This window comes from Saimiri boliviensis, chromosome 8 (assembly GCF_048565385.1).
Source record: "Saimiri boliviensis isolate mSaiBol1 chromosome 8, mSaiBol1.pri, whole genome shotgun sequence".
NCBI classification, from domain to species: Eukaryota; Metazoa; Chordata; class Mammalia; order Primates; family Cebidae; genus Saimiri; species Saimiri boliviensis.
In genome coordinates this window covers 30365424-30381518 of record NC_133456.1, presented here as the reverse complement: position 1 = coordinate 30381518, position 16095 = coordinate 30365424, and the positions used below count along the sequence as shown (strand labels likewise).

Here is a 16095-nt window from a genome sequence, read left to right as displayed (position 1 = left end):
AAGATCGAAACTCTGTCTCAACAGAAAAAAGAGGTGACTGCTAAAAATATTAAAAATTCACAGAAGAGGGCTGGGCGTGTTGGTTCATGCCTGTAATCCCAGCACTTTGGGAGACTGAGGCGGATGGATCATCTGAGGTCAGGAGTTCGAGATTAGCCTGGCCAACATGGTGAAACCCCGTCCCTACTAAAAATACAAAAATTAGATGGGTATGGTCACGCACACCTATGATAATGGCTACTTGGGAGGCTAAGGCAGGAGAATTGCCTGAACCCGAGAGACAGAGGTTGCAGTGAGCTGAGACTTTGTCATTGCACTCCAGCCTGGGCAACAGAGTGAGACTCTGTCTCAAAAAAAAAAAAAAAAAATTGTTTTAAATTTACAGAAGTAAATTACAAAAAAAATTATTGCATCAAGCAGAAGGGGCCATCAAATCAAAAGAACTGGTGAAAATTGCGTAAAAATGTGTAAACCTTTTCTTAGGAGGTAAACAGAATACTTTAGCAAATAAACATGCACATTGAGAATGAGCATGTAACTGAACAGTAGGACTAGACTGAAGCATAGAAAGGAAAGAATGTTTAAGGAAGCATATCCATGGGTGGGTGGGGTGGCTCATGCCTGTAATCCCAGAACTTTGAGAGGCTGAGGCAGGCAAATCACCTGAGGTCAGGAGTTAGAGACTAGCCTGAGGAACACTAACATGATGAAACACCATCTCTATTTCAAAAAAAAAAAAAAAAAAAAGGAAGCATACTCTGTCCTAATTGAGAGGGCCATTTAGGAATATTTAGGGGATGAAGGTCAAGATAAAGCTCCAGGTGTGTGATCTGTTCCTCTGTTCTGCAAAAATGACTAACAGTTTACATCAACATGATGCTCACAGTTTTTAGGGCATTTTCACAAGTGCGGTGTTTTATTAAAGGGAATAAATTTACTGTTGTGATTTCTGCAGTAAAAAGTATGTGCTTTTGGAATGGAAAGATCGGTATACTGATTGTTAAAGAAATGTGGATTCTATTCCCAGTTTTGCCACTGTGTCTTTAGGCCAGGCACGTAACCTACTGGGCCTCGTTTTTTTTCATGTGTAAAATTAGGATGTTAACCCTTAGCACTGTGGGTTAACTCGGCAAACACTCAGGGGAAAATTTTGTTGAATGAACAACTCTAAATTTCTGTGATTCTATAAATCTTTTTAAGTTATTTCAGAGGCCAAATAGCCAACAAACCTGGTCCTACATGGTAACATCTTTCAACTTAGACCCAAACTAACAAAATGATGAAAGGATCCTTTTTGTTGAAAGGTGTGTTAGTTAAAAGTTGAACAAACAAACAAAAATTATTATAAAAGTCCCACTGAATTTTACTTTTAAAAACTTTTCTTCCAATTACATTAAAAAATTGGTCATTACTAGGATAATGAGACTATTTTTCTCGTGAGTTATAAGTTTATTTCTTCAAGTGTTACAGCTAGTTTCTTGCTATTTATTAGATTTAAAATGTTAGTGCTTAAGGTAGTTTTTCTCCCATTTTAATTCCTATCAATAGCTCTTAGAACTTTTTAGATTATTATGCTTTCATTAAAATAGTGTAATTTTATTTGACTCTTAACAGAAATCTAAGTTTTGCCAGTTCTAAACTTTATATTTTTAGCATATGATTCTAAAAAGAACCAGTGTGTCCTGTCCAGAAACAACTCATGACAGTAATCTGATGTCTTTAGATACTTATGTCTATGTTCTGGGATAGAACCTGTCTATACCTCTTGAATTTCAAGTTTTTTCTCCTGTATTGTTTCTTTTTACTCAATTCAGAGTCTGTTTCAGGAAGTCGGAATAAAAGTAGACAGTTATATGGGCCGCATCTGTCCAGCAAGGCATTTCTCTTCCTTGGATGTTGCAGTCTGCACAATTGAAAGAGCCAATGGTCTGATCAGTCGCCTTATAGAGGAAAATAAGATGGATCTGTTAGGTAAGAAAGTTAGAAAAGAAGTAAATACTTTCTGTTGCTATTTTTGATGGAAGGAAGTGGAGCTTTTGTGATTTCTGTAGGTCCCATTTGTTTTTCTGTTGTCTACCATCTACTTCTAAAGGCAAGAATTGGCATCTGTAATGTTAGGAACTCTGTGTTTATAAGTTTTGTGTCCTGCTGCTGTTACTGACTCCATTACGTTGCATGTTTGTACTTTACAAAACGTAGAGGATATTCTTGAGCCCTCAATAATTTCTCCTTGCTTCTTTCTTATCTAAATCTTACCAGGAGTAGAAGGAAGCCTGCTGGGCCAGATCTGTCATTTTTGCTGTTAGTGTATATGCGTTTTTGTTATTATATTCTGGTGCTATGATGCCTATTTTGGGCTTGGACCCAGAGGCTACCATTTAGCATGGAAGTGGCAGGGACTTGCTGAAACTGATACTGTATTTGAGCTTGGGGTTCTGGGAAGATTTTCTATCTTAATGCATTTTTTGCCATTATGGAAAGGCCGTTATGTAGAGGTAGCAACAGCAGTAGAAGGATTGCAGCTGTGGAAGTAGCAAGAATATCAGCTATTTATTGAGAGCCTGGTGAACTTAAAAATACCATGGTAAAGTTATGGTAGGGTAGGGGTGGAGGGTGGAAATCAAAGATGCATAAGACATGGGCTATGCTTTATACAGCTTGGAGGGAAAAATTTCAATTGATTTGTATCAAAATTATATTATCACCTGTGACTCCATTGTAGTTTAAATATTTTGAGAGTTGCAGTAGACCCCTAGTAAGTGCTATTTCCAATACACCCAGCACAGTACCTAGCACATAGTAGGCAGAATAGTTTTTTTTTGGTTTTTGGTTTTTTTCGTGAAGAAACGAGTAAGTGTTGAAATAACTCCTCAGACAGTACAATTTTGGAGATAGCTTACTGATAGGAAAAAGAACATCATTATGTTTCATTAGGAAGTTGTCTATTGTCTCCTCAAATTCCTTTTCACCAGAAAGTTGTCTTTTGGTGGGGAGAATTTGGGGTGGGGGAACACCAGTACATGTGGAAACTATGTTGTTATGAAAATGTTTAAAGAAAGTATTGGTTGATACTGAATTTACAGTAATTCTTTTTTTTTTTTTTTTTTGAGACGGAGTTTCGCTGTTGTTACCCAGGCTGGAGTGCAATGGCGCGATCTCGGCTCACCACAACCTCTGCCTCCTGGGTTCAGGCAATTCTCCTGCCTCAGCCAACCGAGTAGCTGGGATTACAGGCACGCACCACCATGTCCAGCTAATTTTTTGTATTTTTAGTAGAGACGGGGTTTCACCATGTTGACCAGAATGGTCTCAATCTCTTAACCTCGTGATCCACCCGCCTCGGCCTCCCAAAGTGCTGGGATTACAGGCTTGAGCCACCGCGCCCGGCCTTTTTTTTTTTTTTTTTTTTTTTTTTTTTTTTTTTTTTTTTTTGAGATGGAGTTTCTCTCTTGTTACCCAGGCTGGAGTGCAATGGCGCGATCTCGGCTCACCACAACCTCTGCCTCCTGGGTTCAGGCAATTCTCCTGCCTCAGCCTCCTAAGTAGCTGGGATTACAGGCACGCGCCACCACGCCCAGCTAATTTTTTGTATTTTTAGTAGAGACAGGGTTTCACCATGTTGACCAGGATGGTCTTGATCTCTTGACCTCGTGATCCACCCGCCTCGGCCTCCCAAAGTGCTGGGATTACAGGCGTGAGCCACGGAGCCCGGCCTACAGTAATTATTAAGAATTATTCCAGCTGGGCGCGGTGGCTCAAGCCTGTAATCCCAGCACTTTGGTGTGGGGAACAATCCCGTGTGAGACCCCTAAAAGGCGTGAGTCTCACTATAAGGTGAGTTTGATCCCAAACACAGTTTCCTACTGGAGGCAGTCGAGCTATCCGGAAATACAGACAGGAACTGAAAGATGAATGATCAGTTTCTAATATTAACCACAATATCGTTTGGGCCTAAAACTATGCCTTGCTGCTAGACTGAGTGACCCCCTGCTGGCAACCAGTTCCTTCTTTTAACCTTTTTATGACTCTCTCTTTAAGAATAAGTTTTAACCTTTTCTTTACTTACCTGACTGCCTAATGGTTTAACTGTCGATATTTGCAAAGCAAATGCCACCATAATGGATGGCTTTGATTCCTGACTCAGAGATTCCTGAATGGGGAAATTGAGTAAAGTTGAGTTAGGAGTAGACAAAGGAGAATCCCGCTAAAAGATATTCTGATAAGCAAAACCAGAAAACCTTTTCACATCTCAGTTCTAAAACAAGATCAAACCAGAGATACCTGCAGCCAGGAGGAATAATATCTGGATGTAAACAAGCTTTGTGATCACAGGAAATTCTGTTACTTTTTACAACCACTGATTGCATATCTGACTTCTCTATTGTATAGGCCATGTAAGGTATACATTTGCATTTCCTCTTGCCACCATTGTGTTTTTGACTTCTCTATTGTATAGGCCATGTGAGGCATACATTTACATTCCTCTTACTATGAAGTAAACCAGAGCCAAGAAAGTGTATTTATTCCTGGCCTTTGAAAAATAAAATTTGCTGTTTAGGCACAGCCTATCAGCCCTCCAGACGCCTCGCTTTCTCTCGCTCTATTAATTTTCCAGGCGCACTCCCTCTTCCAGGTATTGGGACCCTCTTGCAGGTCGAGAGACCCCCGGGCAGACATGCCTACCCGTCCCGGACGGTCCACAACACTTTGGGAGGCCGAGGCGGGTGGATCACGAGGTGAAGAGATCCAGACCACCCTGGTCAACACAGTGAAACCCCGCCCCTACTAAAAATACAAAACATTAGCTGGGCATGGTGGCACGTGCCTGTAATCCCAGCTACTCAGGAGGCGGAGGTTGTGGTGAGCCGAGATCGCACCATTGCACTCCAGCCTCGGTAACAAGAGCGAAACTCCGTCTCAAAAAAAAAAAAAAAAAAAAAAAAAAGAATTATTCCAAGTATATACATTGGTTAAATTCTCCAAGTAGTGAAGGACATAGTAATCATATTTATGTTTTGCAGTAGGGTGACTCACTAGCCTACCATATTTAAAAAAAAAAACTCTTTAAATTATCTTTTTCTTCTGGACTCTATTCTGTTTTTCCTAAGCTGCTTTCTAACATGTGTATGTCTGTTTTCCCACTGAAAAGTCAGTATACTGACTAACTGCCATAGATGTCTTTGATATGTCATTGTATTTTTATTTCAGTGAAGTTGGCAATTGAGAAGAATAATAAGAGGCAGTTTTCCCTGAGTTTGTTTAGCCCCGATTAATAATTGATTTTAGATCCAGAATACCTTGTAGTACGACTGCCTGTAATACCTGAAACATCTTGGAAAAGAATTGCCCATTATGAGGAATCTGATTTTTGCTCTATCGTTTGGAGTTTGCATCACTTGCAATGTAGTATAATGACAGCTACATACTGTGCGGTGTAAGATACTGAATCTTTTAAATTTCTTCTTGGCACAGTCATGAAAAGAAGGAAATCATGTCCTTTGTAGTAAAGCAATATGGATGCAGCTGGAGCCATTATCCTAAGCCAATTAATGCAGGAACAGAAAACCAAGTACTGCATGTTCTCACTTTTAAGTGAGAACTAGACTTTGAGTATTCATGGACATAAAGATGGCAACAACAGAAACTGGGGACTACTAGAGGGGAACAAAGGTTGAAAAACTAACTAACTAATGATAGGGTACTATTACTAAGTATCTGGGTGATGGAATCATTTGTACTCCCAACCTTAGCATCACACAGAATACCCAAGTAACAAACCTGCACATGTACCCCCGGAATCTAAAATAAAAGTTGATATAAAGGAAATAAAATAGAGTGAAATAAAAGTTGGAAAAAATTATGTGGATGTGAGATTCTGTAAAAACCTAGTATCTGGAAAATCTTTTTAGGAATGGTTGTTGTGGATGAATAACATATGCTGGGAGACTCTCACCGAGGGTATCTGCTGGAACTTTTGCTGACCAAGATTTGCTGTATTACTCAGAAAACAGCATCTTCGTGAGTATTTGAAACAACTAAGTTCCTGAGATTTCAAACCACGTTGAAAAAGTGTCTGAAAAGTACACGAGTTAAATAAATTAAAGGAGTGTAATATTTTTCACATTGAGAAAAACTCATGTAAAGTAGTTTGTTTTTGTTCCAGAAGAAGTCAGTCCAGGCAGGGTGGCTCACACCTGTAATCCCAACACTTTGGAAGGCTGAGTTGGGAGGATCACTTGAGCCCAAGTTCCAGACCAGCCTGGGCAACACAATGAGACCCCACTTCTATAAATAATAATAAAAAAAAAATTAGCTGGGCATCATGGCACATACCTGTAGTCCCAGCTCTTCAGGAGGCTGAGGCAGGAGGATTACTTGAGCCCAAGAGTTTCAGGCTGCAATGAGCTATGATTGTGCCACTTTACTCTAGCCAGAGCAACAGGGCAAGACCATGTCTCTAACAACCACAGGAAAAGTATTTCAGATTAAAACTGATTTTAGATTACTTTGTAAACATTCTTAATTTTCTGACTGCTCACCCTTTCAGTGTATACATTTTTGTTACAGATTTCTAGAAATCCTGGTTCTGTATTTGTCATTTGTATATATAATTTAAGTAGTCAGGCTAATTTTGAAAAATAGTATTTTCTTAGCCCTCACTTCTCAGAGGGAACTACCTTTCAATTCTTCTAGCTTTTTATTTTATTTATTTATTATTTATAATTGTTTATATATATATATATATTTTTTTTTTTTAGAGTCAGGGTTTTACCATGTTGGCCAGACTGGTCTCGAAATTCTGACCTCAGGTGATCCGCCCGCCTTGGCCTCCCAAAGTGCTAGGATTACAGGCATGAGCCACCTCGCCCAGCCTATTTATTGTTTTTTTAAAAGATGAGATTTCACCATGTTGGTCAGGCTGATCTTGAACTCCCGACCTCAGGTGATCCACCCGCCTTGGCCTCGAAAGTGCTTGGATTATAGGCGTGAGCCACTATGTCCGGCCTTTATTTATTTATTTAGTTATTTAGTTATTTATTTAAAGATGGGGTTTCACCATGATGGCCAAGCTGGTCTTTAACTCCTGACCTCAGGTAATCCACCCACCTCAGCCTCCCAAAGTGCTAGAATTACAGGAGTGAGCCACCGTGCCTGGCCCTCTTCTAGCTTTTTAAAAATGTTTACAGCAGCATCTCTAACTGTGGCTACTTAATTTTTTAATTTTAGACTTTGTATACTGACTTTTACTATGAAAAATGAAGATCTCGCTTTCTTTTAAATTCTTTACTCACTGCTACCCAATCTTCTCCTCCCTTCTCTGCAGTCTCTCCTTATTCTCTCATTACCTTCACATTCTTCAAATAGATGTAGGTTATCATTTTGCTTAGATCATTATTCAGTGTTACACTATTGTGACTGTGTAAATAACATTAGTAACTGGGCTGTAGCATAATATGATTACTTTTGCTTTTCTAAACAACTTTTTCTTTTCTCTGAAATTAATAACTGTCTTTTTTGTTTGATGGCTTGGTTTTCCACATACTTATAGCTAATGTATCCCTAGCCTATTCCCTAGTTGTGTATTCTACCACATTTGCTATTCTACCAGTCATCTTCTTGAAGATTTTCTTAAAGCCCTTCAAGTTGTTACAATCTAGATAAGTGGTTAATCTATATATGTGCTATATAGCAATCATTTTGGGATTCCCTTCCCCTATCCATTTTTTGACTACATGTCTGTGTTAATTTACCTTCTCATTTTGGGGGGAATATCTTCCAGGAACTTCTGCTTTATTTCAGTGAACGCACATAGGTATAACGTTTTGGAGAACTTGCATGTCTGAAAATGCCTCATAATTATTTTTCTTTTTCTTTTTTTTTTTTTTAATTTTGAGACAGAGTTTTGCGCTTTTTTCCTTTTTCCTTTTTTTTTTTAATTTAATTTTTTTTTTCCGCACTTTCCCCGGGCTGGAGTGAAGTGGAGCAATCTCGGCTCACTGAAACCTCTGCCTCATGGATTCAAGCGATTCTCAGCCTCCCAAGTAGCTGGGATTATAGGTGCCTGCCACCACATCGGGCTAATTTTTGTATTTTTAGTAGAGACGGGGTTTCACCATGTTGGCCAGGCTGGTCTCAAATTCCTGACCTCAGATGATCCATCCATCTTGGCCTCCCAAAGTGCTAGGATTACTGGCGTGAGCTACTGCGCCCAGCCTCCATAATTATTTCACGGACTGTCCAGGTCTAAGAGTCAAAACTGGAAGTACTTTTCCTTCAGCCATAGCGCTGTGAAATTTAATACCGATGTGTGTTGGTCTATTTTTAGTCGTTGTGCTGGGTACTCCAAAGGTTCTTTTCAAAAAGTTAAGGGAGAATTGAACACATCTCTCTTGTGATAGAACAAGCAGATAACTGCCTCCATCTTAAATCACTTGGGATATAGAAAATATGATTAATCAGCAAAGTTGACCTAATGGATATATATTGAACAGTTACCTCAAAACAGCAGAATACATGTTCATTTCAGTTACACATGGAACATTTGTTAAAAAGTTTTCCATATGCTGGACTGTAAAGCAAGTCTTAACATAGTCTAGTGGATTCATATCATTGGTTTTCTAAAATAGTGAATTTAGCTATAAGAAAAGCATAACTAGAAAATGTCTACCTGACTGGAAATAAACACATTTTTGATACATTTTTAGGTCAAAAAAGTAATTACAACAGAAATTCGAAAATAATTTGAACTGGAAGTATAATTAAAATGTCTCTTAATAAAACTTGTGAAGGGTAGCAAAAGTTGTTTTTTTTTTTTTTAAGGGAAATTGATAGCATAAAATGTTCATATTATTAAGGAAGAGAGACTGAGAATCAATTATTTAATTATCCATTCCAATAACTTAGAAAAAAGGCCAAGCATGGTGGCTGATGCCTGTAATCCAGGCGTCCCCAAACTGCGGCCCCCTGAGGCCATTTATCCGCCCCCACCGCCGCACTTGAGGAAGGGGCACCTCTTTCATTGGTGGTCAGTGAGAGGAGCACAGTATGTGGCGGCGCTCCAACGGTCTGAGGGACAGTGAACTGGTCCCCTGTCTAAAAAGTTTGGGGATGCCTGCAGTAATCCCAGCATTTGGGGAGGCCAAGGCAGGCAGATCTCTTAAGGCCAGAAGTTCAAGATGAGCCTGGCCAACATGCAAAACCCTGTCTCTATTAAATATACAAAGTTTGTCTGGGTGTGGTGATGCATGCCTGCGATCCTAGCTACTCAGGTGGCGTAAGAATTACCTGAACCCTGGAGGTGGAGGTTTCGGTGAGCTGAGATTGTGCCTTAGCCTGGGTGACAGAGCTAGACCCTGTCTCAAAAAAAAAAAAAAAGAAAAGAAATAATGCAACAGAAAGCCTGATAAAATGGTAAAAACAGATCCAAAAATGAATGAAAGTCACTATCCAGACATTTAAAAATTCTACAAATGAACAAGAAAAACACAACCTACTGTATCAGTGGACAAAAAAACAGACTGTTGAAACAGGATATCCACATGGTTCATGCACATGAACTCATGCTTAGTGTCATCAGCTGTGTGGGAACTGTGAATTACTTCTTCAAAGAAATAACACATACTCTCTATAACTGCTAACATTAAAAAGATTGACAATACCAAGTGGTGATAAGATTGTGGAAAAACAGAAAACGCATAGATTGTGGAGGTGTTACTTTGGAAAACAATGTGGCATTATCTATTAAAATAGGAGATAATCTGTGACTCAGTAATCTGTGACTCCATAGTTTTATTCTTAGATATATACCCTAAAGAAATGTATGTATGTGTGTACCAAAGGACATAACCAAGGATATTGTTAGCAACACTAATTGTTAACTTAGTATATATCTTTTAATATTCTTTTCATTTGTTTTTTACAGTCAGGCAGATTTAGCTAGTTCTCTGTCTAATGCTGTGCAAATTGTTGGCATGAGTGCTACCCTTCCTAATTTGGAGCTTGTGGCTTCCTGGTTGAATGCTGAACTCTACCATACTGACTTTTGTCCTGTACCACTTTTGGAGTCAGTAAAAGTTGGAAATTCCATATATTCCTCTTCAATGAAATTTGTGAGGGAATTTGAACCCATGCTACCAGTGAAGGTAAATCTATTTATTTATATCACTACTATTAGTATCTGTGTGTTTGATTTCATTTTCTAGCAAATTAACATTTCTGAATTATGTAATTAGGAGTTACATATTCATTAGTATGAATATTAAGCTGATTGGTTTTCTTTTAAAGAATTGGTGGTAAACTGGGCATGGTGGCGACGTCTGTAATCCCAACACCTTGGGAGGCCGAGGCAGGGGGATCACTTGAGATCAGGGGTTCGAGACCATTCTGGCCAACATGGTGACACCCTGTCCCTACTAAAAATATAAAAATTAGCTGGGTGTGCTGGTAGGCATCTGTAATCCTAGCTTCTTGGGAGGCTGAGGCAGGAGAACTGCTTGAACATAGGAGGCAGAGGCTGCAGTAAGCTGAGATCATGCCACTGCGCTCCAGCCCAGGCAACAGAGTGAGACTCCATTTGGAAAAAAAGAAAAATATTGGTGGTGGTGGTAAGAGAGAAAATGTAGTTGTACCTTAAATTTAAATAAATGTTTCCTGATATGTAATAGAAAAATTTTTTTTAAATAACTGATTTTGTAGCTTTTTCTTTTTACTAGAAAAAGATTTTCTTATGGTTTAGTTTACACCAACTGCTAGTGTGGAAGATCAACTTTTTGTTAAATGGTAGGTATAATATATAGTAGAGTGAAAGAAAATTATTTTTGCAGTCTGATACATCTACCTCTAATAGAGATAGCTGATATGGCTGCGATACTGGTTAAATTACAAAACCTATGTGAATCTCATATCTTCACCTGTAGAATAGGATATTATGATACTTATCTTGAATATTTTAAGAATTAAATATGATTTTTAAAAGTTATCTGGCATCTAGAAAGCACTTGGTAAATGAGTACCCTCCCATACTCCCAAATACATTTCAATCCTGTGGTTAAAGAAGTGACTCATTTACATTGGTGGAGTGAGGCATCTGCTGTTTCTATGCAGAGTTGTGCATCTAAGTACTGAAACAGCTAAGGGTCATTTAAGAACTGGGAATGGGACTAAATGTATGTGTTTCACTAACTTCCTAGGTATGCATTTGTAGCTTCTGCTTGCTTGCTGTTGGTTTGCTCTGTGCCCCATATTTCGCCTGGCTATGCCTTGGTTACTTCAATACATTCATGTGTGAACACATTCATTTACTCTTCTGTTAATTTTTTTCTTCTTTTACCATGTCTGTGCCTCTACCCTTTTGAACCACTTACACTTCTTACCTGGATTATTGAAACATTTCCTAATTGTTCCCTCTGCTTCTGACCTTGTCCCTTTCATTGTATGCTTACATCAGGAGCCAGTGATCTATTTAAAATGAGCATCAGATCGTGTTATCCCTCTTCTCAGAAACTTGAAATGGCTTTCTGTTTCATTTAGAATAAAAGCCAGTGTCTTCATAGTGGTCTATGAGGCCTACGTGATTTACACCCCCAACCCTCTTAGTGCTCTGACTCTATCTACTATGGTCCCTGTCACTTCCTTCACAGTGGCCTCTTTGCTGTTTTTTTAAAAATATTCCAAGAATTTCCTACCTCAGATTCTGTTTTTCTAGAATGCTTTCCCCTTAGGGTCATCATTGTGGTTTACTCTTTTACCTTTAGACTTTTACTGAAATGTCACTGTCTCAGACCTTCCCAAGCCACCTTGTCTTAAATTATAGTGTTCTCCCTTACACGATCTCTATTTCTTTTCCCTTAGCACTTTTCAAAACCAGACATACTATGTATTTTACTTACCTTGTTCTTGTTATTATCTGTCTCTTCCTACTGGAGTAGAAACATCATGAGGGTGGAACTTTTTTTGTGCTTTGTTGGCTGCTCCATCCCCAGTACCTAAATCAGTATTTGACATATAGTAAATATTTGTTTAGTGAGTGAGTAGATGGATGAATTAATCCAGTTATTAATAAATACATTGACATACTTCCGGTATGGATAATTTGCAGGGCCACCCCTCCTTTATTTATTTATTTTGAGATGAGTATTGCCCTGTCACCAGGCTTGAGTGCAATTGGCACGATCTCCGCTCACTACAGCCTCCATCTCCTGGGTTCAAGCAATTCTTCTGCCTCCGTCTGCCAAGTAGCTGGGGTTATAGGTGCGCACCACCATGTCCGGCTAATTTTTTGTATTTTTAGTAGAGATGGGGTTTTACTATGTTGGCCAGGCTGGTCTCGAACTCCTGCTCTCGTGATCTGCCTACCTTGGCCTCCCAAAGTGCTGGGATTACAGACATGAGACACCGCGCCTGGCAAAACTCTTTTAATAGTATGTATTATTGTTGTGTTTCATATTGGTACAGATTGTCTTCGACTTATGATGGGGTTATATCCTGCTAAACTTATTGTAAGTTGTGCATGTATTTAATACATCTAATTTACTGAATAGCCTACCTTAAATGTTCTCAGAATATTTAGATTAGCCTGTAGTTTGGCAAAATCATCTAGCACCAAGCCTGTTTTATAATAAAGTGTTTAATAGCTCATAATTTAATGAATACTGTGCTGAGAGTGAAAAATAGAAGAGTTGTATAAGCACTCAAAATATGGTTTCTATTGAATGCATACTGCTTTTGCACCATTGTAAAATAAAATAAAAAAATCATAAAGTCCAACCATTGTGAGTTGGGACATCTGTAGTTTAATGTGTCTCTCTGTGAGACTAGAACCTCCTAGACTACTAGGATCTTGACTTTCTTTTTACCCAGTTTTGTATCCCCATTGCCTGGGGGTTGGAGCTCAGTAAGTATTAGTTGAATGAACAGAAAGTATTTCTTTCACTTACATTATAAGGAGTTCATTTTTTTCTTTTTTCTTTTGTTATTGACTTTGTAACTGATTGTTTTTCTTTTCTTTTTCTTTTCTCTTTCTTCGTTTTTTTCTTTTTTCCCCTTTCTCACTCAAATCTCAAGATGTAACTGATTTTTATTATGCCTTCTAGAAGAAACAGCTTCCCCAGAAAGGAAAATGAGTGCTTTTAAACTGATGTGAGAATCTGTTGACAGTACCAGCGAAGTGGTTATTTATCTTTCTTTTTTAGGGAGATGAGGACTATGTTGTTAGTTTATGTTATGAGACAATTCGTGATAAGCATTCAGTATTACTTTTTTGTCCATCAAAGAAATGGTGTGAGAAGCTGGCAGATATCATTGCTCGAGAGTTTTATAATCTACATCATCAAGCTGAGGGTGAGTTATGGATGGAAAGGAAAGCCTCAATGTTCAGTACATTTGCTTGAAAGTAACGGTAGTGGTTATATTAGCAAAAACATGGCTCTTGTTCATCATTGCCACTGCCTGCCCACTAGGTGGTATTCTTTTTTCCAAACTGTGCTTCTTTGAGTTTTAGATTTTTAGTTATTATTATTATTTTTTTTTTTGAGATGGAGTTTCGCTCTTGTTACCCAGGCTGGAGTGCAATGGCGCAATCTTGGCTCACTGCAACCTCCACCTCCTGGGTTCAGGCAATTCTCCTGCCTCAGCCTCCTGAGTAGCTGGGATTACAGGCACACACCACCATGCCCAGCTAATTTTTTGTATTTTTAGTAGAGACGGACGGGGTTTCACCATGTTGACCAGGATGGTCTCGATCTCCTGACCTCGTGATTCACCCGCCTTGGCCTCCCAAAGTGCTGGGATTACAGGCGTAAGCCACCGCATCCGGCTGATTTTTAGTTATTTTTTATTATCATACATTAAGTTCTGGGGTACATGTGCAGAATGTGCAGGTTTGCTACACAGGTATACACGTGCCGTGGTGGTTTGCTGCATCCATTCCCTCATCATCTTCATTAGGTATTTCTCCTGTTATCCCTTCCCAATCCCCCCACGCCCTGCTAACTCTCCCCTATCCACCCCAGCCCCCGACAGGCCTCAGTGTGCAATGTTCCCCTCCCTGTGTCCATATGCTTTTATTGTTCAGCACTCACTTATGAGTGAGAACATGTGTTTGGTTTTCTGTTGTTGTGTCAGTTTGCTGAGAATGATGGTTTCCAGCTTCATCCATGTCCCTGCAAAGGATATGAACTCATCTTTTTTTTTTTTTTATGGCTGCATAGTATTCCGTGGTGTATATGGGCCACATTTTCTTTATCAAGTCTATCATTAATGGGCATTTGGGTTGGTTCCAAGTCTTTACTATTGTGAACAGTGGCACAATAAACATACCTGTGTCTTTATAATAGAATGTTTTATACTCCTTTGGATATATACCCAGTAATGGCATTACTGGTTCAAATGGTATTTCTATTTCTAGGTCCTTGAGGAATTGCTACACTGTCTGCCACAATGGTTGAACTAATTTACACTCTCACCAACAGTGTAAAAGCATTCCTCTTTCTCCACATCCTGTCCAGCATCTACTGTCTCTTGATTTTTTTAATGATCGCCATTCTAACTGGCATGAGATGGTATCTCAGTGTGGTTTTGATTTGCATTTATCTAATGACAAGTGATGATGAGCTTCTTTTCATGTGTTTGTTGGCTGCATAAATGTCTTCTTTTGAGGAGTGTCTGTTCATATCCTTCACCACTTTTTGATGGGGTTGTTTCTTCTTGTAAATTTAAGTTCTTTGTAGATTCTGGTTAGTAGCCCTTTGTCAGATGGGTAGATTCTAATCATATTCCATCCTTAGTATAGACTATGTGTACACACACACACACACACACACAACTTAGATTAATCAACTTTAGATTTTTAGAATACTGGATATATACTAAAGTTCTTTATCCAGGATCCATGGACTTTGAGAGTTTGATCTTTGGAGCCCCTGAATTGTATGCAAAACTTCACGGGTAGACATTTCTTTGGGAAAAGAAACCTTATCTTTATTTATGTTTCCAAAGGAATGTGTAACTGAAAAGAATCACACACACAGCCAGGCGTGGTGGCTCACACCTATAATCCCAGCACTTTGGGAGGCCAAGGTTAGCGGATCATGAGATCAGTAGTTTGAGACCAGCCTGGCCAACATATCATAGATGGGGGAGAAATGCAACATTTACATTGTATGTAACTTATGATGTATACTAAAAAAAATGATCACTTGTATACCCATATAATTTTAAAACTAGAACCCCAGCCCATTTAATTAAAAAAAAAATTGAAAATGAGCCAGGTAAGTGTATATTCTATACACTGTTTTTGATTTATGCATGTTTTTGTTTGTCATATATATTTACATATATTTCTATTATTTTCCACTGACACATAATTCTAAAAAATACATTTATTTATTTTCTTTTGTTCTCTTTTTGAGACAGGGTCTTGCTTTGTTGTCTAGGATGGGATGCAGTGGCACAATCTCAGCTCACTGCAATCTCTAACCTCATGGGCTCAAGTGATCCTCCCACCTGAGCCTCCTGAGTAGCTGGAACTCCAGGCGCATGCCACCATGCCTGGCTAATTTGTTTGTTTCTTTTTTTAGAGATGGGATTTTGCCACGTTTCCCAAGCTGGTCTCAAACTCCTGGATTCAAGTGATCTGCCTACTTTGGACTCCCAAAGTGCTGGGATTACAGGTATGAGCCACCATGCCCAGCTCTATATTTACTTTTTATGAAAACTTTTACAAGTTCAAAAATTCAAAAGTCTGGGAAGTTTTTAAACACAACATATAAGAATGTAAAGCTTTTACTACATTTAAGAAAGTTAAGGCCGGGTGGTGGCTCATGCCTGTAATCTCAGCACTTTGGGAGGCCAAGGTGGGATGATTGCTTAAGCCCAGGAGTTTGAGACCAGCCTGGGTAACATAAGGAGACCTTACCTCTACAAGTGAAAAAAAAAAAAAAAAAAAAATACTAGCTGGGCATAGTGGCATGTGCGTCTGGTCCTAGCTAACCAGGAGAGTGAGGTGGGAGGATTGCTTGAGCCGAGGAAGTGGAGGCTGCTGTGAGCCGTGACTATGCCATTGTACACACATGTGATTCTGCCTGGGTGACAGAGTGA

At 39.0% G+C, this 16095-nt stretch overlaps 1 protein-coding gene across 1 annotated transcript in view; it reads left to right on the top strand.

Annotated features, from left to right (window-relative positions):
* Positions 1-16095, top strand: part of LOC141585356 (DNA polymerase theta-like) — a 29548-nt gene that overhangs the window by 5401 nt on the left and 8052 nt on the right. The window contains 5 exon segments of the mRNA XM_074404286.1: positions 1815-1971; positions 5910-6018; positions 9923-10142; positions 13191-13338; positions 15576-15668. Of these exon segments, the coding sequence (XP_074260387.1) occupies positions 1815-1971; positions 5910-6018; positions 9923-10142; positions 13191-13338; positions 15576-15668 (727 nt within the window).